This window comes from Remersonia thermophila, chromosome 4 (assembly GCF_042764415.1).
Source record: "Remersonia thermophila strain ATCC 22073 chromosome 4, whole genome shotgun sequence".
Classification (NCBI taxonomy): domain Eukaryota; kingdom Fungi; phylum Ascomycota; class Sordariomycetes; order Sordariales; family Chaetomiaceae; genus Remersonia; species Remersonia thermophila.
In genome coordinates this window covers 1592403-1617262 of record NC_092220.1, presented here as the reverse complement: position 1 = coordinate 1617262, position 24860 = coordinate 1592403, and the positions used below count along the sequence as shown (strand labels likewise).

The following is a 24860-nucleotide window of genomic DNA, read 5'->3' as shown; positions in this document are numbered from 1 at the left end:
CTACTCGTAGGGCGACCACGCTTCTCCAAGTGCCCCACTAAAATTTGGAACGTCGCGGGGCATCTGAAAGCTTTCAGATCCACGCTCTGGCTTTGAACCTCGACACTTGGACTGACCTAGCTCAACTCCTTTTGACATCGGCTCCCTTGACCACCACGATTTTCTTCTTCTCTGGTGATTGTTTGATTGGGCTGTAACCATCAAGCCTTGACAACAGGATATCCTGCGATCGGCGCAGCCAAAAACATGTCCCACACCAACCCGCCCTCCGGGGCACCCGCCTCTGCCAACGACGACGATGATCCCATCGTCGCCTCCTACTCCGTTTTCCTGAAGCCACCCCTCCCGGAGCACCGAAAGCTCGTCGTCTTTCAATTCGTCACCAAGACCGCCCAGGACCCAACCCAGCTCCGCGTCCCCCGCATCACCGAGTTGCGCGTCAAGCCCAGCTCAGGCATGTACGAAGTCGACGTGCCGATCGACACGTCCGAAGCCTACGATCGCGCCAAGGGCCTCGCCTGGGGCACGGCCTTGCACAAGTCCATGGAGACCAAGAAAGACGGCAGCCTGGGTCTGGCAGGCGGGTTCAACATTGTCGCGACCCCAGGAGGGGCCGGAGGCGGAGGCGGGAGAGGGCGACGTGCTGCCGCCGCGGCCGATGACGACGACACCCCGCAGACCTGGGCCGAGGCGGCCAGGCAGGATAAGGTCTTGAGGACGCAGACGTTTGGCGGCGTGAGGAGCGCCCAGGAGAAACATACGAAGCACATGATTGGGGTGTTCCAGGGCAGTACGTGCTTCCCTTCAACCCAACCTCCCCAATCCCGCGAAACGCAGTCTTTTCGGTTGCTAACCGCCGCCATTCTTCCTTCTCCTCTCCAGAAAACCTCCATCTCACCCCCGTCTCCTCCGTCGTCCACCTCCGCCCCGTGCCGCACCACATCGACGCGGCCACGGAACAAGACCGTCTCTCCCGCGGCGCCTCCGCCACGGGAGCCTCCGGCGGAGCAGCCGGCGCCGACAAGGCGGGAGGCGCCGCCGCGCGCGCGATCCACATGACCATCAAATCGGCCATGGACGGCGACAACGACGGCGTCGCGACGGAAACCATCGTCGACCGGCTTCGGCGCGTGCAGACAGAGTCCTGGCGGCGCATGGAGTGGGTCCACGACGAGGCCGAGATGGCCTGGGAGGCGTACAACGAGTGTTTGCTCCTCCGGCCGAACCAGCACGGAAATGCCGCCGGGGCCGACAGGGACGCGGCCGAGGAAGATGGCGGCGACGGCGAAGACAAGGGCAAGGGCAAGGAAAAGGAATCCGCGGCCGAGGAGAGCAGCGCCGCGGACCTGATAGAGAAGGTGGTGCATCTCAAGACGGATTGGGGGGAACAGGAGCTTTTGCAGGCCATTAGCGGGGTGAAGCTGGCAAGCGACGCCCGGCCACGGGGCGAGGCGAAGGTCAAGGTGGAGGAACCATCAGGAGCCCAGCAGCGAGCACCAGGGCAATCCACAGCAAAGAGGGCGCCTAGGAAAGGGGCATCAAGGAGTACGGCGATGGAGATAGATTGAGGCCGTTGAAGGAGGGCTTGGAGCCGTCGTGTGTTGAAATAACACGGGCTTTTGAAAGCCGCACAAGGTGCAACGGCGTTGTATGCCGTGCCAGCGTTTGGGTGACATTGCCCGAGCCGCTCACCGAGGTGACATCAGAAGAACCATGGGTATTCGTGTTTTTGTTTTCTCCGATCGCATGTACGACGTCCCAAGCCACGGACTCATGGCCCATAACACTACACTTTGAAAACTCGATATGCTTCTTCGCCTTGCTGTCCTAGATCGTGCAAAGAGTTTCGATTCCACCTGTGAGCTTGTGGCATGGCAGCCTTCAACATCATCATCTTCGAGGCAGCCGGGTCTCTTTCCCCCACGTTCCCGAGCTTAGATGGTTTGCGCCCGCATCGTAACACCCAGCACACCATTCGATTCCATCCCAACATCCTAGCCCCTCAAATCGTTCCGCGCGAGAGAATAAAATCGTATATACTCAGCAAACCTATATCAAGCCGATGAGGGAGGCGAAGGCCCCCGACTACGCGTCCCTACGTCGTCCTTGCTTCATTTGCTGTGCTCTACTGAAGGAGCTCAACATCCAAACCAATCGACCTCATAAACAGGTTCACGTTCTGCAGCCGCTGCGAGGCGAGGTCCTGCGGCAGAGTCTTGGAGAGCGCCACCGTGTCCATGACGCGGTCCTTGACAGCCAGGACCAGTCTCTGCTGCTGGTCTGGCGAAGCGCCGATGCCGAGCGCGGCCAAAAGCTGCCAAACGTAGACATCATCGCTGGCCGTGACAGGGCCTGGGAACATGTGCGGCAGGGTGGGCTCGATGAAATCGAAAAACCGGGTATGGGCGAGATCCCTAAACGTCAGGTTAGCGCGAGGCAAAGATGATGCGAGTGAAACACCGGGCAGGGTACGAACCAGGCGCGCCAGGCCTGCTCAGTGCCTCCTCCGCCGTGCTTGATAATCTCTGCGCGGCTCAGGAGCATGGTGAGCATGGAGGCGCCGACTCTGCTCTTGGCGATGGCGTCAACGTTGCGCTGGCAGATGAGGCTGAGCATGCCGGCAACAAGATCCAGGTCCAGCTCGTTGAGGATGTTGAACAAGGTCGACATGACAGCCAGCGAAAACAGCTCGACGTTCTCCCGCATGGCCATGCTCAGCTGCGCCGCCTCGGACACCTGGGCGTTGCGCACGACCTCCAGGCTGTCCAGGTTTACAACGATGAGCGTGAGGATGGTCGTGCGCTGCTCCGGGGTGAGATGACGGGCGATGCGCTGCATGGCCTTCATGCCCTTGCTATACGACAGGAGAGCGATGAAGGGGTGGACGTGATTGGGTTCGGGATGGTCGTGGACGCGAAGGGCGGTCCAAAGCTCGTTGTTGAGAAGCTGGGCCTCGCTGTTCCAAGCGACAAACTTCTGAACGGCATCGGTATCGGCATCACTGCCCGGAGGCGGAGGCATAGCCCGGTCGTGGTCCTCCATGTGCATGAGGGTCGTGTAAATGCGTTCGAGGCAGCGGAGCTCGCTCTTCCTATCACCGGTCTTGGGAACCTGCTTGTGTGCGCTGGAAGGGCGATTCGAATCACCGGCGTTTTCGGGACGCTTGATGTTGAGCAGCGGCTTAGGTGTCTTGGCGTTGCTGAAGGAGATCTTGCCGAGACTACCCTCAATGACCAGCTGCTTGTTTTTAGGCTTGTTCTTGGCCGCCTCGACAGCACGCTGAACCTGCTGCTCCATGCGCTGCAGGTGGTTCTCCGGGCCGCCGCGATGGTGACGGCGCATGCCCTGGCGGCCACCGGTCTGGAAGAGATAGGTTTGGGCGAAGTTGTTGAGCGGCTGGTTGGAGTTCTGGCGCTGGCCACCCTGGATCTGAGTGTACACCTGATAATAGAAGTCCTCGGCGAGCGCCTCATCGGTTCCGTGCTCGTTGGGGTTGCCCGTGGCGGCAACCAGTTGCTGCAGTTGGATGCGGGTGACAAAGTTCTTGTCCTGCGGGGTCATGAGGCCATTATCGCGGGACATGAGGAAGATCTTGTGGTTGCGCTTCGCCCGCTTGGCCTCCTGCTCCAGATAAGCCGCCTTCTCCTCATCGTTGAGCTGGGCGACCTGCGAGGGATGAGTGATGATCGGGGGTTGCCGAGAGAAGGAGCCCTGCGGTCTGTGGGCGGGTTGCGTCGGGATGGGACCAGCAGGGTGCTGAGGCGCATTGAATCTTGCTCCGTCCCCGGAGAGGCGATTGGCATTCTGCAAGATCTGCGTGGGCTGCACGTGTGCGGGCGGGTGCTGCAGCGGGTGCGGCGCGGATGGGATTTGGGCTTGCGGCGGGGGTCCTTGTTGGTTGAGAGGCCGCTGCAGGATGGTGACGGCATGGCCAGGTCCGGCTTGCGGGATCGGACCAACCTGGGGCGGGACGTGTTGCTGGAACTGGTAGGCCTGATCGTAATGAACCGCCGCCGGAGCGTGAGCTTGCGCCTGGAGAGGCACCGGAGATGGAGCAGCCGACTGCTGGTGTTGCTTCTGCTTGGCCTGCGCCCGCAGCTGAGCCTCGACTTCCTCCAGACTCAGGACCTTCTTCGCCGGCTGGGCGGAGGCCGTGGCGGACGGGGCCGGCTGAGGCGACTTTTTGGGGGCGACACCCCACAGGGAGGCATCGATTTGCAGGTCGGCGACCGGCTCCTCTTTGTACTTCTCGTAACCGGTGCGGACGGGTTTGTGCGAGGCGGAAGAACCATAGCCGTACGAAGGCGCGGGCTGCGGAGCAGACACCTGAGGGACGACACGCGGGGCAGCTGGCACCGTCGACTGTTGATTGGAGGCGGGCTCATGTGGGCGGCCGAAGCGAGGGTGCTCCTTTTCGATGACATTGGCCACCTTGGCGGTCGAAGAAAAGAAATCAAAGTCGGTGCCTATTGCGCCAGAGGGGCCGGCTGCGTCGCCAAAGGTGTCGTCGTTGAAGGCGTCGCCGGTCTCCTCCAGCTGGTCGCCCAGGCCGTCATAGGTGTCCTCGAACTCGAGAGCGTCGGCGTCGTCGTCGTTGCGATTGGAAAGGCTCGCGAACGGGTCGTGGGCATGAGAAAAGCCGGGGGCGGACGGATTATGGCGACTCGCGCCGGCACCGAAGAACGACATGGTGAACGGTTGCAGCGTTGCAGGACGGTTTGTGGCCCAACGGATGGATTACTGCGCAAGACGTTAGTTGTTGGGTGGAAACTTCTAGGGTTGTGGCGAGCTGAGGGATAGCGCTGCGATGGGCGCTTTGGACCGCGCCCAGGGCCACGGGCGGCTGTGGCCAGGACCGTTTCATCGCACTCCATGCATAGACAGCAGCAACACGCGCACGGGAATAAAGAAACGTACGGTGCGGGCAGTAAGGATATCTGAGTGACCGAGTCGATCCAGGGACATGGTGGTTCGAACAACGGCGACGTGAGGGGGTTTCGAGAGCCGTCGATTCCGCCGATGAGCCCGGCTGTCGATCGGGAAGCTCGAGAAGCCGACCAAGACCCTGAGATCCGACTGAGGGCGAGGAGCTAGCCGACGGCTCGGAAAGAGGGGCTACAGGGGACGGCAACTGATGCGGAGGACCAAGCTGTCGTGGAGGCAATGTGGGTGAGCCGCCGATGACGAGACGAGGGTTGGTGGGATGCAAACAGCGGAGGTGGGGCAGTTAACGTTAATCCGATGAGCCAATCGGCGTGTTGGGCATTGTTGTGCAGCCCAACCTGGCCTGGAGAGAGCACCCACAGAGCATCAGCCTCGTCAACCCAGAGGTCCAGTGTGGCTCAAGCCCCGCGCCCCGCCACACCTGCATCCCTGCCCAGCGGCCTGCCCAGCGGCCTGCCCAGCGGCCTGCCCGGAGCCCGAGCCTTGCAGCCCTGGCGGGCGAGAGCCAAAAAATAAAAAAGGACCTGCCTTGGACCACTTGGGCGTCCATCCGAGCTTGGCACATTTGAGTGGCGCTTCACAAGGGCATGGATTGTGTACGCAGTATGTACTGCGTAGTTACCGCGCACCTGGGGATCTTTGCATAACTCTTGTGTACCGCGTGCCGAGTGCTTCAACCAGCTCCCATCGGGGGGTCCCGCTGTCCAGCTTGATGCTTTGTTTCCAGGAATCCTGTCAGCTCGGTTTTAATCCGATCGACGGAATAGATGCGCTTGGACTGTTCCCGGATTTCCGGGTCGGCGCCAAGGGCCTACCAGGGACGGGAGCAGGTGGCGCAAATCAATGAACCTCGAACTCGGGATCTGCGTCTTCTCCATCGAGTGTCTTGGGTCATTGAACGTGGTGAGAAGCTACTGGCAGGGCCACGGACTCTGGATTCTGGAAACCGCCCAGCGTGCACCTGAGACCTAGAGTTGCTCTCATCCCAACTTGCGAAACTCTCTTGGGGCTTTTGATGTTCCTAGCAATGCTGCATGGGCTGATTGAGAGGGATCAACAAAAGGGCCCGGCCATCCCTTCGATACGAGGGGCAGAGTCCAAAAATGGGTACGTATTGCACTATCAGGTGCCAAGCAGGCAAGCCCACAATTTCAGTTAACAGGGTACCATGAGTCGTGCGGATCCGAAACGGATCCTGCCGTTTGGGGTTGGCTTGCGTTGGGGGGGAGGAAGGAGGCCACAGGATGCCTGCGCAAACGCAATGCATTGCGGCTGTCATCCACCTTTTCCCGAGCCCAGAACTCGCCCATAACTCGCCCAGAACTGGCCTCTGTCAACCTCCATACCATTTCTCCCAGCCACTCTCCCCCCCTCTCCATCCTCTCCAAAGATTGTTTTCCGAGCTGGTCAGCCTGACTCGGGGCTTTTGCTTGCCCACTGCGCGACATGACCGAGCAGTGAGGATCTATGCTTCGCTTGGACGTCAGGTCCCTTCATCCGTCCCATAGGTTTTATCGCCACACCCGCGAATCCGCCTTTCCCACCAGACCGTTGCCATTCAAGACATAACCCTATACTCCCCTCGGAGACCGCAGCATCTTTTTCCAAGCCAACGCTCCAGTTTGGCCGCTATCATCCACCATGGCCGCCGGCGGTGCGCGCTATGTGCGCTACATCATTATATCCCTGTTTGTAAGTCGGCCATGGCTCGGCGTGTGTCGCTGTCGAGGGGAAAGCCTCCTCCCATGCTAACGTCCGCGCCAGGTCCTGATCGTGTTCTACTTTGTGTCCAGCTCGACAGATGTCGTCCCTCCCATCAAGCCGCACATTCCTGTCTATAACGGCAACGGCCCGTCCACACCAAAGCAACCTACCCCGGATCATGGCTCGACGCACCTGACAGACTCGACGGGCTCGACGCACTCATCGCCCAACTCCCACAAGGTCTCGAACAACTACGATCCGTCAAAGTACCCTCTGGCCTTGACGCCCAACGACCCAGGCTGGAACGACCTGAGCGGCATCGCTCCCGGCCCGCGGATAAACGCCACCTTCGTCACGCTCGCCCGCAACACGGACGTCTGGGAGATCGCCAAGTCGATCCGCCACGTCGAGGACCGCTTCAACCGCCGGTACAACTACGACTGGGTGTTTCTCAACGACAAGCCGTTCGACGACCTGTTCAAGAAGATCACCTCGTCGCTTGTGTCGGGCAAGACGCACTACGGCTTGATCCCTAAGGAGCACTGGTCGTTCCCGGAATGGATCGACCAGGACAAGGCGGCCAAGGTACGGCAGGACATGAAGGATCGCAAGATCATCTACGGAGACAGCATCAGCTACCGCCACATGTGCCGTTTCGAGTCGGGATTCTTCTTCCGCCACCCGCTCATGATGAACTACGAGTATTACTGGCGCGTCGAGCCCAGCGTCGAGCTCTTCTGCGACATTCACTACGACCCCTTCCGATACATGCATGAGCACAAGAAGAAGTACAGCTTCGTCATCAGTCTTTACGAGTACCCGGAGACCATCCCGACCCTCTGGGATAGCGCCCGGAAGTTTATGAAGAACCATCCGGAGCATATCGCCGAGGACAACTTGTTGCGTTTCCTGAGCGATGACGGCGGCGAGACCTACAATAGGTGCCATTTCGTATGTCCACCCCTTCGAGATGGCACTTTTCAAGCCCCTTTACTGACCAGCTCCGCAGTGGTCCAACTTCGAGATCGGCAGCCTGGAATGGCTGCGCTCGAAGGCCTACATCGACTACTTCGAGACCCTCGACAAGGATGGTGGCTTCTTCTACGAGCGCTGGGGCGACGCCCCCGTGCACTCCATCGCAGCGGGACTGATGCTGAAAAGGGAGGAGATCCACTTCTTCAATGACATCGCCTACTATCACGTCCCTTTCACGCACTGCCCGACGGGCGAGAAGTTGCGGACGGCGCTCAAGTGCCACTGCAACCCAGATGACAACTTTGACTGGAAGGGCTACTCTTGTATGTCCCCCCCCCCCCCCCTTTTGGGTTGTGTGTGCATGCGTGCATGGCGGAGCGCTGCTAACTTTAACCCCTTACAGGCACGTCCAAGTTCTTCGACGTCCAGGGCCTGAAGAAGCCCGAAGGCTGGGAGGAAGAGTCGAAGAAGGATTAGTGGGTCTAGAACGACAAATGAACAAAGGTGAGGATGGTTGGGACAAGCTTTGGGGGTTTCCCAGGCTCCTGTTGGCACCTGTGATCTCAATCATCCTAGCGCAGCGGCGGCGAGTGGGTGATCTGAGGCCTAACGCGTCGTGGGACGCTCAAGCGGAGAAAACGGGGCATTTGGAAGCGGAATAGAGGGCGGGGATTACAAACACAAACTCAAGGGTCAGGGACGGGGCGTCACGGCAACGGGAACCGGAACCCATTGGGAGCATACCTTGCTTCTATATGAAATTAAACAGGATGAGGCGGGTGTTGCTTTGTTAGTTTGTTCATATTAGTTACAACACACCTCTCTGTGTATGTCGTGTTCCGAACAAGAAGCATACGCCATGGTATGTTGACACTGAGAAGGTGTGCGCTGTCCAAATTTCGTGCTGGATTGATACACGAAGATATGATACAGAGTTTGCCAGGACTCCTTGGCCCAGCAGTCTGGCTTGTTGGCCAGATAGCACCAGTTTTGATATATTGTCTATCCGAACGCCGGTTACCTCCCGAGAGACTTGTCTTCCACCTTCACCGGCCCAGGCCTTAGCCAACAGACGCCTTCTTGGGCTTCTTGGTCCCGTACTTGCTCCTGCTGGTCGCGCGGTGCGTGACACCACCCTAACGGCAAGCCCAGTCAGCCAGAGCTTTCGTCTCACCCGCTTGTCTCCCTCAACTCCAACCTCCCCTCAAAACGGCCGCTAGCCAGGAAGGAAAAGGGGGAAAAAGGCGAAGGAAAAGGCACGTACCAAATCCAAAGCACCCCGCACCAAATGATACCTCACACCGGGACAATCTTGCGAGCGCCCACCCCGCACAAGCACGACGCTGTGTTGCTGGATGTTGTGCCCCTCGCCAGGGATGTACGCCGTAATCACCTTGCCGGTCGACAGCCGCACGCGGGCGGTTTTGCGCTCGCCCGAGTTGGGCTTCTTGGGCTTGGTGATGCCCACCTTGACGCACACGCCTTTCAGGGCGGGGGCGCGGATGGCCGAGAGGGCCGGGGAGACGGCGTGGCGTGCTCGTTGGGGTTTGCGGCAGCCCTGTTTGTTTCGGTCGCGTTAGCCAGGTCACACCGGGGTGCGTGGTGGGATCGCGGCAGATGGGTTGGGGGATTCGCCGGGGCGTGGGAGGCGGGGAGGGGGAGGGTTGCTCGGGAGGATGGGGATCGCGCGGTTCGGGGACGGCGGAGCCAAGGGAGACGGGGGACGGCGTACCCGCAGGACCTGGTTGAGCGTCGCGCTGTGCGAAGGCGTGGTCGAAAATGCGCGGGCTGCGAGGATGGTGCTGGGTATGGAGAGCGAAGAGGGTTGCGGTGCTGATGGTGATGGCCTGGCCAGCGGCTGCCGGAGCGCCGGCCGCAGCACCAGGTTGCGCAGGAACGTCGCCATGGTGCCGGCCTGCGTCGAAGTCTCGGTGTTGCTGGCTGGCTGGCGCTGGTCGGCCTCGTCGTGGTCGTCCCCGACAGATCTTGGATCTTTCGGAGCAGCAATTCGCAAAGAGTGGGGCCTCTCGGACGGACCCGCTCGGACGGGAACATTTTGGCATCACGTGAACTGGCACGTGACTACACGGTAATTATCGGCTCATGTGGGGAACCCCAGCGGCCCCTCGAACATCCTGAGGCGGGATCCGGTCACATGAAAGTGTTTCCGCCCTTGCTTGAGTCGATCGGCCCCCGGCTTTGTGGGGAAGCCCAGTGTCTCTCTGCTACCGGTAACCTCGGCTTCCGTCGCGCCTTGAAAAGAGGCAGCGAACGGGCGACCAGGAATGGCCTGTGGGCTCCCTTCGGCCGTTGTGTACACAGTAAATCCAACCCCCGTCCGTCCTCCACGTTGTGCTCGTGGTCTCGAATCTCCGGTTTCCGGTGTGGGGCTTGCGGATCATCTTATACATGCATCAACCTCCCGCCTCTCCGTTCCCTGTGCCGTTCTCCCTCTCCGCTTGCCCAGCCGTCCCCGTTGCATACACCGTGTAACCCCCGATTCGTCACGCCAGCCAAGATGAGGTCTTTTGTGAGAGCGTTGCGCCCCGCGGTGCGGAGGAGCCAGGCCGTGTGTGCTCCCAGGATAAGGGGCCCGGCGTTTGCTGCCCAGTGGTAAGTCGAAGCTCTTGAGGTGAAATGGAATCGGCCCGTCTCGAGTCAATGGTTGTCAAGAATATCTCCCCGACAGTGCTGGCAGGTGGCTAACTTTGTCCTTGCTGACAGCGCCCGTCCTCTCTCCACGACGGCCGCCCGTCGCGATGCGAGCCTCGCCGACGTTGCGCCGACGCCCATTACGCACTTCTCGGAGGTCGAAACCGCCATGGCCGAGACGGTGCAGAAGTTCGCCAACGACGTGATCCTGCCCAAGGTGCGCGAGATGGACGAGGCGGAACAAATGGACCCGGCCATTGTGGAGCAGCTGTTCGAGCAAGGCCTCATGGGCGTTGAGATCCCCGAGGAGTACGGCGGCGCGGGCATGAACTTCACGGCGGCCATCGTGGGCATCGAGGAGCTCGCGCGCGTCGACCCGTCCGTGTCGGTCATGGTGGATGTGCACAACACGCTTGTAAACACGGCGGTGCTCAAGTGGGGCAGCGAGGCGCTCAAGAAGAAGTACCTCCCCCGGCTGGCGACAGCCACGGTGGGCTCGTTCTGCCTGTCGGAGCCCGTCAGCGGGTCGGACGCGTTCGCCCTGGCGACCAAGGCGACCGAGACGGAGAGCGGGTTCAAGATCAACGGCAGCAAGATGTGGATCACCAACAGCATGGAGGCCGAGTTCTTCATCGTCTTTGCCAACCTGGACCCGAGCAAGGGCTACAAGGGCATCACGGCCTTCATCGTGGACAAGGACATGAAGGGCTTCAGCATCGCCAAGAAGGAGAAGAAGCTGGGCATCCGGGCGAGCAGCACGTGCGTGCTCAACTTTGACGACGTTGAGGTGCCCAAGGAGAACCTTCTCGGCGAGCGGGGCCATGGGTACAAGTACGCCATCTCGCTGCTCAACGAAGGGCGGATCGGCATCGGTGCCCAGATGACGGGCCTTGCGCTCGGCGCCTGGGAGAACGCCGTCAAGTACGTGTGGAACGACCGCAAGCAGTTCGGCAAGCTGGTTGGTGAGTTCCAGGGCATGCAGCACCAGATTGCGCAGTCGTACACCGAGATCGCGGCGGCGCGGGCGCTGGTGTACAACGCGGCCCGCAAGAAGGAGGCGGGCGAAGACTTTGTCATGGACGCCGCCATGGCCAAGCTGTACGCGTCCCAGGTGGCCGGCCGGGTCAGCAGCTTGGCGGTCGAGTGGATGGGAGGCATGGGTTTCGTGCGCGAGGGTCTCGCCGAGAAGTTCTTCCGCGACAGCAAGATCGGCGCCATTTATGAGGGCACGAGCAACATTCAGTGGGTGCCCTTTTTTTTTACTTTCTTTTTTTATTTTCCCTCTTGGGTGGTTGACGATGGGTCGTGAGAGCAACCTTGCTGACTGATACATCCCAGGCTCAACACCATTGCCAAGATTCTGCAGAAGCAGTACACCAACTAATAAGAGTTTGACGAGCCAAAAGTTGCTGTCTTGGATCGCTGGAGCTGGGAGACTTGACAATGATTGGCTTAAGGGGGGGGGAAGGGGGGGTTATGGTTTGCCTCGGTACCCCTTTGCATCAAGCATTTAGCGACGCAATTGCATTGTCCCACTTCGCTGTGAATTCCCTGTCTCTCGAAAACGAAGCATGGAGACGGAGCGGTATTATTAATTGGGGTTTCAGGCCTTCTCCGATACTTCGTAGATCATGTCATTTCGGACATGCTTCGAAAGGGGTTGATAGGTAACGTTACCCTCCTGGCGTGGGGAAGAGACATGCGGGCGGGCGAACGGCCGCAGATCCAAAGTCCTACGGCGAGTCCTAGCCCCGGAGTCCCAGGTCTCGCAAACGGCGATGGGAAAACGATGACAACGACGAGACAACCCTGAGACTAAACTGCATCATGTGTAATATCCTTCCAGCCGCACAACAGCCCCGTTTGACCTAGAATATAGCAGTGAAGCAGAAAAAGCAGGAAATGTAGTTGGAGGTCCTAACGGCAACAGCACTTGCATGCTGGTTCTGGAGCTTGAGCTAATCCAGGGTCGGTAGGTTCAGGTCACTACCTAGGCTGCCTGTGGATGGTGGGGTTCCTCTAGCTGCCCCACTTTTCTGGCCCAACCCGGGCCTGCACGAGAACAAGAGGGGAGGAGGGTCGGCCGAACTCGACAGCTTGGAAAGAAGCGATTTCTGGAATGGAACAAAAAGCAGTCACATCCAAAATTTCCAGATTCTTGCCAAGTTCCATGCAACTCAGGTACTTGAGACAGAGATTGGTGGGCTTCCGGGGCTTGACGAGCCCCAAACCATGACTTGAGTACATAGACTTTGCACCCCAGAACCGTTGCGTCTACGTACCAGCATCCTCGTCCCATCATCTCCTTCCTCCACGCCACCCACTCGGAGTCAGACCCCGCAGTCTGTTGATTGCGGCAGCCGCAGGGGTCATCTCACCGATCACAAAGCATCAAGGTCCTGGCTACCTACCTACGTACCTAGGTGCATGCACTGGACCTACGCCGTCCGGATAGGACCATCGGTTTGTTGAGAGCTGCTTCACACAGTGCACGCCGAACCGGACAAAGTCAACAAACCCACCTCCCATCCACAGGAGCCTGGAGCTGCCCGTGTCGACCTCCTTCAACCCCTCCAAGTCCCCCGTCGGCTTGGAGCAACCCTTGCAGGGTGATCAACATCCGCCTGCAAGTTCCCAACTGCCCAGGCCCGGCGTGCTGCCACAAGCTAAAGAAGTGCCCGCGCGGCACCTCCATAACGTTATTGATTTGTCCCGATCACCCAACTCTTCCCGTGTCGGGCTCCAAGTGCGGCTTCGGTTGGCTCCCGTCCGCTTGTTTGTTGTAGCGCGCTGCCACAGGCCCGCTCCCGCTCTTCGGCCGCGTTGTTTCTTGAGGTTCCATCCTCCAGCCTAGGACTCTCCACCCGATCTCCTCCCACCCTCCGTGCCGTGGATTCCTCGGGCTGCAACATCCCCTCGAAGCTTGAACCTTCGACGTCGAGAACCAGTTCGCTTCCAACTCCCAAGAGGCAGCGTCTCGCGGTCTTCGCTCTCGTCAACAGGGGCCTGAAGCGTTTCCGCGACACCGGCACCTCGATCCCTGGTCGCTGACAACCCCTCCCCGCAACCCACCCGAAAGCCCTGAAGGCCGTCGTCCGCTGCTCCCACCGCCGCCAGCTTCCCGGATCGGGGGTGACAACAACACGGGTCTCCGTCTAGGACGCTCCGGGGACAGATAGAGCGACAGAATCGCCAACACGTGAAGGTCGTACCAGCCCATCCGGTGCACCAAGCTTTACAACCCCGCGCGAACCTCGGTGCGCCCTGCTGCGCACCACCACCGACGCCAAGATGAACGACGACGACAAGATCCTCGACATCACCAAAAAGATCGAGCGTGAAAAGGCCCTGATAAATGCCGCCAATCTTATGCGCCAGCAGACCAGCAATGAGGCCGTCCGCTCCAAGCTCGACACGCAGATGCGCGAGGGGCGCCGCAACCTCGAGTTCTTCGAAGAGAAGCTTCGCGAGCTGCAGATGCGCCGCATCAGCCAGGGCGTCGACAGCCTGTCGCTGGGAGGCACCACGGTCGGCTCGTCCCAGGGCGACAGCTCAGGCGCCCCGGCCCCGCCGCCCAAGGACGTCTCGGGCTACGGGCAGCATGGCCAGGGAGACGTCGTGGCCCGCCCGAAGGGCCGCCCCAACTTCACCAAGCTCGGTATGTGCCACGTCGGGGACGCGAAGGGAGGATGCATCTCGTGCGTGTCGTGTCGTCAGCTAACCCTGTTCTCCCTCCTTAGATCTCATCAAGTACGATTCACCCTACCTCGGCCCTCGCATCCAGTTGATGCTCTCGCAAATCCAGTTCAAGCTGAACGTGGAGGAGCAATACCAGAAAGGCATCGACAAGATGGTGCAGCTCTACCAGCTCGAGGGAGACAAAAAGAGCAAGGCGGATGCTGCAGCTCGCAGGATCGAAAGCACCCAAAAGATTGTGCTGCTGAAGCAGGCCTTGAAGCGATACGAGGAGCTGCACATCGACATGGACGAGGAAGGCCCGGATGGTACGTCATTTCAGGAGCAGCCTGCATATCTGCCACGGCTTTGCTGACCCCCAGGTGCAGATAGCAGCATCAACATGCCGAACCTACGCAAGCCTCTGACTGGCCAGCTCTCGATCCGCGTCATGGCCGTCAAGGACGTGGACCACTCGCCGACCTCTCGCTTCTCGCGGTCCCCCGAGACCTTCGTAACCATCAAGGTGGAGGACAATGTCGTGGCGAGAACAAGGGCGACGCGCAACGACCGCTGGGAGAGCGAGTTCCACAACATCTTCGTCGACAAGGCAAACGAGGTCGAGCTGACCGTCTACGACAAGCCGGGCGAGCACGCTCTCCCCATCGGCCTGCTGTGGATCAGGATATCGGACATCGTTGAGGAGCTTCGCCGGAAGCGCATCGAGGCCGAGACGAGCGCCGCGGGTTGGGTCTCAGCCGATCGTCTGGGCACTGCTCAGAGGATGCCCCCTCCTCAGTTCCCAATGGGAGCCCATGGCCCGCAGTTCGCCGCCCCGCCGACGGCTCCGGGTCAGGTTGGCCCTTCCTACGTTCCTCCGCCTCCGCCCCAGAACCTGGTCATGACCCAGCCGATCGATGCGTGGTTCAACCTGGAGCCGGCCGGCCAGATCCAGCTGAGCCTCAACTTCGTCAAGGAAAACAAGGCGCCGCGGCCTTTGGATGCCGGTCTGAACCGCAAGGGCGCCGTCCGCCAGCGCAAGGAGGAGGTGCACGAGATGTACGGCCACAAGTTTGTTCAGCGCCAGTTCTACAACATTATGCGCTGCGCCCTTTGCGGGGACTTCCTCAAGTACTCGGCCGGCATGCAGTGCGAGGACTGCAAGTACACGTGCCACACAAAGTGCTACACCAGCGTCGTCACCAAGTGCATCAGCAAGAGCAACGCCGAGACGGACCCGGACGAGGAGAAGATCAACCACCGCATTCCGCACCGCTTCCAGCCCTTCTCCAACCTCACGGCCAACTGGTGCTGCCACTGCGGCTACATGCTGCCTATCGGAAGCAAGAAGAACTCGCGGAGATGCGCCGGTACGTTTAGATCGCCCGCCTGCCTCCCCCGCCCCCACATAGCTGACCAGCGTTTTCCATCTAGAGTGCAATCTCACTGCTCACGCGCAGTGCGTGCACCTCGTACCCGACTTCTGCGGCATGTCGATGGCTGTGGCCAACCAGATCCTCGAGGGCATCCGGTCGACCAAGAAGACCCGCCAGGAAAAGGCTTCGTCGATGAGCGAGCGGACGCTGAGGCAGGGAAGCAAGGCAACGACGAGCAGCTCTCAGTCGGGCCTCTCGTTTGCGCCTTCAACGCCTGGGGCATCCCCCGAAGCCACCGAAGCAGCAAAGCTCATGTACGGACAGACCTCCCCCCAGCGGCAATCCGGCCCAACGCCGCAGACCTCGCCCACCGCGTCAGCCGCCGCCGCCGCCGCCATGTCGCCAAAGTCCCCCGCTACGCAACAAGCGAACCAGATCCCCGACTTTGGCCCGGGGCATTATGGCTCGGCCGGCACGTTCTCGCGGCCTGGGTCGCAGGATGAGAACCTGTATGGCTCCCCGCAGCCCCAGTCACCTTACGGGCAGCCCCAACAGCGCAAGTACAATCCAGCCGACTACGCCAACATCGGGGTGCATCCGGGCCAGCCTCCCGTCCAGGTCCGGCCGTCCCAACAACACATGGTCCAGCAGCCGTACATGCAGCAGCCGATGTACCAGCCCCAACCGCACCAGCAGATACAACAGGTGGCCGCGCCGTCTCCCAAGCCGCAACCCTCTCCGGCTTACGCGGAGCCTCAGATGGCTCAGATGGGCTCCGTCGCGGGAGTCCCGGTGCCGGCCAGGAAGCCGCTGCCCTCGGCCACGGACCCGGGCACGGGCCAGCGCATCGGCCTCGACCACTTCAACTTCCTGGCGGTGCTCGGCAAGGGCAACTTCGGCAAGGTCATGCTGGCCGAGACCAAGCGGACCCGCAAGCTGTACGCCATCAAGGTGCTCAAGAAGGAGTTCATCATTGAGAACGACGAGGTTGAGAGCATCAAGTCGGAGAAGCGCGTGTTCCTGATTGCCAACCGGGAGCGTCACCCCTTCCTCACCAACCTGCACGCCTGCTTCCAGACCGAGACTCGCGTCTACTTCGTCATGGAGTATATTAGCGGTGGCGACCTGATGCTGCACATTCAGCGCGGCCAGTTCGGCTTGAAGCGGGCTCAGTTTTACGCTGCCGAGGTGTGCCTGGCGCTCAAGTACTTCCACGAAAACGGTGTCATTTATCGCGATCTCAAGCTCGACAACATCCTCCTGACCCTGGACGGGCACATCAAGATCGCCGATTACGGTCTTTGCAAGGAGGACATGTGGTACGGCTCGACGACGAGCACGTTCTGCGGCACTCCTGAGTTCATGGCGCCGGAGGTCCGTTTCCCTGCCCAACAACCACACAGCACGCTGCTTGGTTTTATCGTGTACTGATATCTCATCCGTCTAGATTCTGCTCGACAAGAAATACGGACGCGCCGTCGACTGGTGGGCGTTCGGCGTGCTGATCTACCAGATGCTCCTGCAGCAGTCGCCATTCCGTGGCGAGGACGAGGACGAAATCTACGACTCGATCCTGGCAGATGAGCCGCTCTACCCGATCCACATGCCACGCGACAGCGTGTCCATCCTGCAGAAGCTGCTGACGCGCGAGCCTGAGCAGCGCCTGGGCAGCGGCCCCACGGATGCTCAGGAGGTCATGTCGCAGCCCTTCTTCAGGAACATCAACTGGGATGATATCTATCACAAGAGGGTGGAGCCGCCGTTCCTGCCGAGCATCAAGAGCCCGACGGATACGAGCAACTTTGACAGCGAGTTTACGAGCGTCACGCCGGTGCTGACGCCGGTACAGTCTGGTACGCTTTCTTTTCCTTCGCCATTGCTGTGCTTCCTTCTCCCGTTCTTGTCGTTCTCATCGCTAACCCGGTCTTTTTTTTTTTTTCTCCCCTTGTCCAGTCCTCTCGCAAGCCATGCAGGAAGAATTCCGGGGCTTCTCGTACACGGCCGACTTCGAGTAGAGCGTCGGACCGCCGTCGTCATCGAGCAACGCCGGATCCAGGAGAGCCACCCCGACCGGCGGTGCCTTGCCGCCCATTGACAAAGCCATGCAACCACCAGCGTCCTCGGCGGCCTCGGATTGGACGGATTCCGAGACGAATCATTGCGGTGAACGGGAGCGGGAGCGGGAGCGGGAGCCGAACCAAGAGTCTCGTCACTGCGACCGTGGCGCTGGTGCGGCAGGGCGCACCAGGAGGGGGATCTTTTCGCGGTGGTTATCGTGATGCTTCAGGATGGACGGATACCCCGCTCGAGGCTCTTGAGGTGGCCATTGTTACTGTTTGGTGGCTGATGTGTTGTGTGTTAGGGGGTGGGCGTGTGCGAGCGTTTTGTTGGTGTTCCTCATGGAGATGGAGGAGGAGGAGGAGGAGCTGGTGCCCGTGCTGCGGACGCCGTTGAGTCATGTGTGATGTTTTGTATGCCCGAGACGTGGGAAGGAGCATGATCGCATGAGGAGACCCGGAGAGAAATCTCGTCCAGATTCAAGGGGCCGCCGTCATATTGTTGCAAGAGCGGTTTAATAGTCGTCTTTTGTTATACACGTCTAGATTTCTACATTGCTATACATGTACATCGTCGTAAAGATAAGCCCGGGCTTTTTTGATACGCTGATTTTCCCCCGCGATGTCCGATGAATTTATGGCATCAGGTGAAAGGAGAGAAAAAAAAAAAAAAGGGGGGGGGGGTGCGAGAAGGGTGGACAGCTTCAAGCGTATGATGAACCCTTCAACAGCGCCAGCGCCAACACCGTAACCACGGTTGCGCCAGCCGCCGCGCCTTGGAGGGCGATGAGCGACGCATCGCGCATCGACATGTCTATCCTCCGGTCGCTGTAGAGATCCAGCAGCGCCTCGCGCAACAGTTCCGGGTCTTCCCAAAAGTCCAGCAGCACCTCCTTCCAGGGACGCGGGGGACGGTCGACGTGGATGGGAAGAGGAGGAGGCACCGCATCGGCCTCGCCCAGGCTGGACGGGGCGTCCACGTATCCTGCCGGCTCCGCATCCTCGGGCAGCACCGGCAGAAGCCCGGCATCCGCCCCAGCATCGGCCGGCCCGGGCTCGTGGTCCCTCTCCCGGCGCCCGCTTGCCTCCAGCGCGGCCTTCACCTCGGCCAGCTCGCGCCTCACCTCGTCCATGACCCCCTTTTCGCTCTCGGCAATGCCCCGCATCAGCCTCTTGCGCTTCCAGGGCTCCGCCACGAACTGCAGCACCAGAAACAAGACGACGTTCATCCCCATCAGCCCCCAGGTGCCCCAGGTCGACTGCCTCCGGATGCGGTCGCTCCAGATCTGCTCTTCGTGGTACCTCCTCAGGATGCCCGTGTTCAGCTCGGCCGCGAGGCGCGCCTCGTCCGCCTCGGCCTCGGTCAGCTCCTCGGCGGCGGCCTGCACCCGCGACTCGAGCTCGTGGTCGAGGCGGTACAGCGCCGTGAAGCGCTCGAGGTCGCTCGGGTTCCACATGTCCTTGCGCGTCAGCAGGGTGGTGACCTCGCGCTGGGTCGAGGCCCGGTGCGCCGTCAGGGACTTGTACTCGTGCCGGGCGGTGCGCAGGCGGGTCTGCGCGGCGGCGTGCTCGCGCTCGAGCTCGAGGTTGCGCGCCTTGATGGCCTCGATGGCCGAGTAGCCCGTCAGGTCGTTGAGCTTTTGCGTGGCGACCAGGACCCGGGCTTGCCAGTTGTCCATGAGGTCGCTGAAGCGGGCGGAGAAGGGGTGGCGGTGGGTTTCGGTGAAGGAGGGCAGGGCCGGGTCGGTGGTGGTGGCGGCGGCGTCGGCGGGTGTGCCCGAAGGGGACGACGAGGACGAGGGCGAGGACGAGGACGACGAGGAAGCGGGAGAGGTGGAGGTTGAGCCGTGGAGCGAGGATGCGGAGGATGAAGAGGTGTCGGAGGACGGGGTCGACGAGGCGGAAGTCAAAGCGGGTTTTGTTGCTGAAGAGGTTCCCAAGTCGGGCTTCGAATCGGGCTGCGGGGGACTCAACGCGTTGGAGAGGTCCTTGCTAGCAGCCAAAGACCCAGGCTCTAGCCTGCTCTTCTCGGCCTCGAGAATTCTGTGCAGCGGCGGCGGGGGACGTCTTGGTGGGGGAGGGGCCGTCGAAAAGAGTCGTAACCTGGGACCGGATCCGAGGTTGGCATCGATGAGACATCGCCGGCAGAGGGAGAGCGGCCGGCCGTGGGACCATGGTTTCGGGACGGCGTTGAGCTCTTCGAGCATTGGCGGTGTCCGTAGGGGACGAAGAGCCCGACGGAGAGCCGCATGGGCCGCCATTTTGAACTGGCACCTCGCCAGCAGGTTGGAGGGGGGGGAAGGGATGTGAGGAAGTAGGTGAGGCGCTTCCAGTTCGGCGGGACTTGGACGAAGCTTGGCGGAGAGCGAGGAGGGACGAACCGGACGGGTTCGCTGGATTCTGCCGAGTTTCAACGCTTACCGCCCAACGCCCGCGGGGCAGCCACCGGGGACCCTAACCCTCAGGGATCGAGGGGCCTGTTGCTCCACCGAGCCATGGACAACAAAGGCACCTGTCCCACTTTTCCTCCTTTCTCTCTCTCTCTCTCTCTCTCTGTCGGTTTGTCTGTCTGTCCATCAACACGGTGCCCAAAGAAACCTACAACGTCCAGCACACGTGCGGTGTTGTGGAGCGACGAGGGGATATCTTCGCTTGTATGGAAGAGCTGAGCAGATCGGTGTCATGGTGGAGGACGATCGGGCAGCTCTTGGCATGGAGCCAGCAAAGATGATGGAATAGGGGCCCTGGTGTCGGAAACTCGGCGCTGACTTCCGGGGAGAGGGATGGATCATGCCTGTTGACCAGCCCTGCTAGACAAAGGGTCCGGTCATCCTGGCAGAGCCTCAGCATGGCTTTGGTAACGCTAGACGGCAGAGGTAGATCCTATAGGACAATATATTCAAGGAAGTGGTTTCACCGTTTTCTCCTTTTCACAGGCGAATCTGACTATTGACTTGTATCTTTGACGCCACTCTCCTATGGTTGGCTAACTACTACGCCCGGTGGGTGAGCCGCCCTGGACTTCTCGTTCATGGTGGATTCGGTCAAAGCGGCACCAGGCCCACGCCGGCGTTCAAGTTGACCCTGCAACGAGGAGCTGGGAAGGCCTTCCCGGGGGGGGAGGGTTCTGTCATAACTAGTTATCAACAGCCGTTGCTTGGAGCCCCGTCTTGTTAGCGCTCACTGACCCTGGCGGAGTTTCCTATCAGGGACAACCCTTCGTTGCGCAGTGCCCGACTTGGGAAAAGGGCGCAAGACATGACAAACCCGGTGCGAAGCAGCTCAGCAGTTGTGCAGTTGAGTACCGTTCGGGTGTGCCGGTGAGCCTTGGTCGACGTCTTCAACGGATGTCGCCCCGTACATCCCTGTGCCGTGACAATACAATCCTGAAGAATACATTTTCCACCCCCATGCGCTATTCTTCCCGTCGACCCCTGAGTCCTCAGAAAAACGAGCTTGCTCGGGTTGACGGCGAATGGCTCGAGACTACATGCGCCCCAGCGGATCAGCTTTCGGGGGTTTCGACATGGCCTTTCTATACCCACCCCATGAGGCCGTATTCAACATATCCGGCCCGTCTTCGACAAGGCGTTCGGGAACGAACATGGCCCATCTCAGCGTCCTCTGTCTGACGAGCCTCATATGGGGACTCGGCGCCGCCCCGATCCTTGCTTCTCAAGAAACAGCCTCCAGCCAGTACGTGGACATGTCCTTCTGCCGGGCCGCGACTTGAACCCGCTGAGAGCCGCTCACCAACTCAGACCCAGAAGCGTTCAGCTCGCGTGCTCAGCCCTCCCATTCGCCCTGGGTTCTATCCTCGCCGCTGCCTTCTTCGACCCCGTCCTCCGAGCACTCCAATCTGCCTCCCCATCCGCTCGCGCTCTCCTCCTCGCCAACCTCTTGCTCTTGGCGTCCAACGGCCTGTCCCACCTGCATCCTCTGACGAACCTCGTCGTCGCCGCCCTGTCGAACCTTGCCATGTCCGCGGCCTCAACCCTCGCCATGACTGTCCTCCTCTGCCACCCCGGCCCTATCAAGCACACCTCGGAGTTGGCGTTCGGGGCGGCAGCATTGGGCGTCGCTCTCCGCGCAGCTGCACAAGCAGAGGCGGCCGACGCTGCCAAGGCGCTCCACAGCCGCGGCCACCTCGCCGTCTCGGCCCTGACGCTCGTCAACGCGGCGCTTATCACCATGCGTCCCTTGAGCGGTAGCTGCGCCGTCGCCGGCGCCCCAGGCACCCCCAAAGGCCTCGCCGCCAAGCACCCGGCCGCGATCGTCTCCGCCCCGCCCGCGTTCGACGGCAGGCCTCCGACAAGCTGCACCATCCGCGCGGCCTTCTTGGCGCTCGTCTCCCTCGCCGCGGCGGCAAGTCTCCCCGCAGCCCTGGCCTCCCTGCGCACGCGCGACCATCCCTCCCAGCAACCCCAGGGAGAAGCGCCAGGACGGCACGCGTCCGCGCCGTCCTCTCCGAGCTCGGCCCTCCTAACAGCCTGCCTCTGGATCGGTCTCGCCATCCGCGCCCTGGCACCGTCTGCAGGGCCCCTCCTGTCGCCCCTGCGCGACGGAGCGGCGTCGAAGACGGGGGCGCGGGCAGCGTCCGGCCACGCCAGGCTGAGAGGGGCCTGCATCGCCGGGCTGGCCGTGCTGGTGGTCGGCTTGGGCACCGCCTGGCTGGCCGGCTACGGTGGCTTTTGTCCCGAGGCGAGCGGGCAGCATGACGGCAAGGCCGATGAGGGCAGCCGGCGTGGCGGCGGCGTGGCGGCCGTCTTGGCGGCGACGGGCTTCCTCGCCGGGTTGGCTCTCGGGTCTGCGTACCCGCGGGCGCTTCGCACTGCCCAAGGACAGAGCGGTGGGGAGGGGCCCAGGATGAATGCGGTGGGGATTGTCGTGGCGTACGGGACGGTTGGGGCCGTGGCGGGCGTGGTGATGATGAGCGTGATTCGGGACGCGGTGGCCTTTGTCCAGGTTCGTGCCATGGTGAGTTGGCTGGTTGTGGCCGTCTTTTCCGTTGGAGTGTGGTGCCTATGGAGGCCCGTAGCCGAGGCAGATGCAGAGGCGGAAGGGAGCATGACAAGCCACGGCTTGGAAGTCTGACGCTGTGGTAGTTTCATGAACCGTGGAACTCGGGTATATCATTGAAACGGTACTCCTCGACGTGTCTATGGTCTAATATCCATCCACTTCTTGTGCATGATTCACACCACGGCCGCCAGAAACAATGTCCTAACAGTGCATTCCTGGCCCACCAGCCTGCGCGGGGACGATTTACTTTCGCCCGACGGCAGCTTCCTTGACGTTGAGCTTTCCTTCCACAATGTCCTTGACGGTGGCGTGAATGTCGGAGAAGTCGTTGAACGTGGTGAAGGGGACGCTCTCGTTCTCGCAGTACCTGATAAGATCTGCCCGCTGTCAGCGCACGGAACTCCTTCCCCATGTCCTCTCATGGATTCGACGCAGCCGCAACGTACCGCGCCCAGCCTTGGCGAACAACAGGTCGGTCTCCTTCGCGGCCGACAGATCCGACACGCCGTCGCCGGCGTAGAACAGGACCGGCCTCTCGTCCGCCGGAAGGTTGGCGTACGGGCGGATCTCGCGAGACTTGTCATGGCCAAACCCGCTGCCAGCAGCTCGTCAGCCACAGACACCAAGATCAACGTCATGGCAAACGCCCGGATCGGGTCAAGCCTCACCTCTCATCGCGATACACAATCTGCCAACCGCCAACCTCATTGACGTCCTTCTTCCCCTCCCGCGTCGCCACGTGATTGCTAACAATCTGCAGCGTATCCGCCTCCTCAGGCCCCAGCATGTGCGCCAGCAAGGCGCGGATGACGGGCTCCATCCCTCCGCTCAAGATCACGATGGGCATGTTGTTTTCCTTTGCCCACGCGAAAAAGGCCTTGAACCCCGGGTCGAGCGTGATGTTCTTCTTGAGAACCTCGATGCACTGGTCCAAGGGGGCGGTTATGCTGTCGAGCATCTCGCGGAAGGCATCCCGGAAGTCGGCTCGGCCGTAGAGAACGTCCTCGTTGAGCTTCCTGCGCGGCGCCTGGCCGAAGCCAAGATTGTCGGTGATGTAGTCATTGCTGTCTTGCTCGGTGATGGTGCCGTCAAAGTCGGTGAAGAAGATGAACTTGGGGTTGGTCTTGAGAGCCGGGAGCTCGGTGGGCGATGCTGACCCCATGTTGACAGATTATGAAGGTGATGTGCCGAGGAAATGAAAGACCGATGCAGTGGGAGGTCGCCGTGATGAGAGGCGACTTGACCAGCGAGTGACGGAGGGCTGCAAGGCCGCTGCAGGTGAGGTGAGGTCTAGGTGAGGTCTAGGTGGTGAATGATGGTTTCGTTATTACTTACCTAGGTAAGGCACCCTCAACCAGCTTCAAGCTCAACCTTTCCACCACCAACTCCCAGGGGTGGTTTGCTCGTTTCGTGTTGAAAAGTACAAGGGAAAAGGAGAAGAATGTGTGTGTCTCGAGGTTGGAATCTGCATCTTGTCTTGGTCCCGGGATTTCATTACTATTACTGATCAGCGGGGGCCATCCCGGATCCGCGAGGGGGGAATGTGGGGGGGGGGGGGGGGGGGTATTAGAGGGGGGGGGGATGGCTTGGTGTGCAGCCTCTCCTGTGTCACCGGGCTGGGCTGGGCTTCAGACGAACTAGGCCCGCCGCTGAGAAATGTTTTGAAGCAAGATCTGAGGGATTGGAATTTCCATGTTTCTTCCATTGTGGAATTCCTGCTGAAACGTGCAGAATCATGAAGCGGACAGCCCAAGCGCGCTGGAACGACAAGCGGGAACGTTGGATCTACTGTGTAACTAGTTAGTTATTAGTGTTATCGATAAGGTCAGCGGGCTCCAGATCTGCCCCACCGACGTAGGAAATTCCCATGGCGGGGTGATTGATTTTCCAGAACCTCGACAAAGAAACTCGGATTGCATCTGATCGACCCGTCCATCTCCATTGTCCGAGCCCGTCAAGGAAATTGCCCAACGCAACCATGGGCAAGCCAAAACGCGCCGTCCTTGCTGCCGCCCAAGAGTCGTCGACTCCCCCCGACGAGCTGACGGCGACCCAGTCCATCGCCCGCGTCATCAAGGCCGAGGGCAACAGCATCTACAGCTGCGAGCTGCCCAGCGGCAAGCCCGTCTTCGTCGAGCTCGACCCCAAGTTCCGCAACACCATCTTCATCCGCCGTGGAGGATATGTCCTGATCGACCAGGCCGACGCCAAAGAGCGCCTCAAGACGAGCCGTGTCTCGGGCGACATCATCAACATCGTGCGAGATGAGAAGGCGTGGCGCAAGCAGCCCTACTGGTACTCCCCTCCTGCCGGCCGTCATGCAAGCGAAATCCCCTTCCCTTGTCTGACCCACAACGCAGGCCGAACGAGTTCGTCAAAAAGACGTTCGGCGAGGACGAAGACGAAGACTCGAACGTCGGAAAGCTGCCGCCCAGCGACTCAGAGGACGAGTGAT

General features: G+C 60.8%; 10 protein-coding genes across 10 annotated transcripts; 6 read left to right on the top strand and 4 right to left on the bottom strand.

The window, feature by feature from the left end:
- Positions 1–246: 246 nt before the first annotated feature.
- Positions 247–1568, top strand: VTJ83DRAFT_4593 (uncharacterized protein; the record flags this gene model as incomplete). The annotated part of the gene is made up of 2 exons (XM_071011099.1): positions 247–790; positions 883–1568. The coding sequence occupies 2 exons, from the start codon at positions 247–249 to the stop codon at positions 1566–1568; spliced, it is 1230 nt and encodes a 409-aa protein (XP_070866043.1).
- A 557-nt stretch (positions 1569–2125) lies between these two features.
- VTJ83DRAFT_4592 (uncharacterized protein) lies at positions 2126–4689 on the bottom strand (the record flags this gene model as incomplete). Its single annotated transcript, XM_071011098.1, has 2 exons — positions 2126–2414; positions 2477–4689. 2 exons carry the CDS (start codon positions 4687–4689, stop codon positions 2126–2128), a joined length of 2502 nt encoding a protein of 833 aa, XP_070866042.1.
- Positions 4690–6585: 1896 nt separating this feature from the next.
- VTJ83DRAFT_4591 (uncharacterized protein) lies at positions 6586–8100 on the top strand (the record flags this gene model as incomplete). The annotated part of the gene is made up of 4 exons (XM_071011097.1): positions 6586–6636; positions 6709–7599; positions 7658–7946; positions 8027–8100. The coding sequence occupies 4 exons, from the start codon at positions 6586–6588 to the stop codon at positions 8098–8100; spliced, it is 1305 nt and encodes a 434-aa protein (XP_070866041.1).
- Positions 8101–8684: 584 nt separating this feature from the next.
- Positions 8685–9529, bottom strand: VTJ83DRAFT_4590 (mitochondrial 37S ribosomal protein uS12m; the record flags this gene model as incomplete). The annotated part of the gene is made up of 3 exons (XM_071011096.1): positions 8685–8759; positions 8888–9181; positions 9356–9529. 3 exons carry the CDS (start codon positions 9527–9529, stop codon positions 8685–8687), a joined length of 543 nt encoding a protein of 180 aa, XP_070866040.1.
- Positions 9530–10141: 612 nt separating this feature from the next.
- VTJ83DRAFT_4589 (uncharacterized protein) lies at positions 10142–11659 on the top strand (the record flags this gene model as incomplete). The annotated part of the gene is made up of 3 exons (XM_071011094.1): positions 10142–10236; positions 10348–11517; positions 11614–11659. The coding sequence occupies 3 exons, from the start codon at positions 10142–10144 to the stop codon at positions 11657–11659; spliced, it is 1311 nt and encodes a 436-aa protein (XP_070866039.1).
- Positions 11660–13566: 1907 nt separating this feature from the next.
- VTJ83DRAFT_4588 (uncharacterized protein) lies at positions 13567–17341 on the top strand (the record flags this gene model as incomplete). The annotated part of the gene is made up of 6 exons (XM_071011093.1): positions 13567–13933; positions 14016–14279; positions 14340–15320; positions 15385–16700; positions 16774–17179; positions 17280–17341. 6 exons carry the CDS (start codon positions 13567–13569, stop codon positions 17339–17341), a joined length of 3396 nt encoding a protein of 1131 aa, XP_070866038.1.
- A 746-nt stretch (positions 17342–18087) lies between these two features.
- Positions 18088–19644, bottom strand: VTJ83DRAFT_4587 (uncharacterized protein; the record flags this gene model as incomplete). Its single annotated transcript, XM_071011092.1, has 1 exon — positions 18088–19644. The coding sequence occupies one exon, from the start codon at positions 19642–19644 to the stop codon at positions 18088–18090; it is 1557 nt and encodes a 518-aa protein (XP_070866037.1).
- Positions 19645–20858: 1214 nt separating this feature from the next.
- VTJ83DRAFT_4586 (uncharacterized protein) lies at positions 20859–22477 on the top strand (the record flags this gene model as incomplete). The annotated part of the gene is made up of 2 exons (XM_071011091.1): positions 20859–21079; positions 21145–22477. 2 exons carry the CDS (start codon positions 20859–20861, stop codon positions 22475–22477), a joined length of 1554 nt encoding a protein of 517 aa, XP_070866036.1.
- Positions 22478–22648: 171 nt separating this feature from the next.
- VTJ83DRAFT_4585 (uncharacterized protein) lies at positions 22649–23567 on the bottom strand (the record flags this gene model as incomplete). The annotated part of the gene is made up of 3 exons (XM_071011090.1): positions 22649–22782; positions 22852–23000; positions 23074–23567. 3 exons carry the CDS (start codon positions 23565–23567, stop codon positions 22649–22651), a joined length of 777 nt encoding a protein of 258 aa, XP_070866035.1.
- Positions 23568–24383: 816 nt separating this feature from the next.
- Positions 24384–24859, top strand: VTJ83DRAFT_4584 (uncharacterized protein; the record flags this gene model as incomplete). Its single annotated transcript, XM_071011089.1, has 2 exons — positions 24384–24700; positions 24766–24859. 2 exons carry the CDS (start codon positions 24384–24386, stop codon positions 24857–24859), a joined length of 411 nt encoding a protein of 136 aa, XP_070866034.1.
- Between the last annotated feature and the right edge of the window lies 1 nt (position 24860).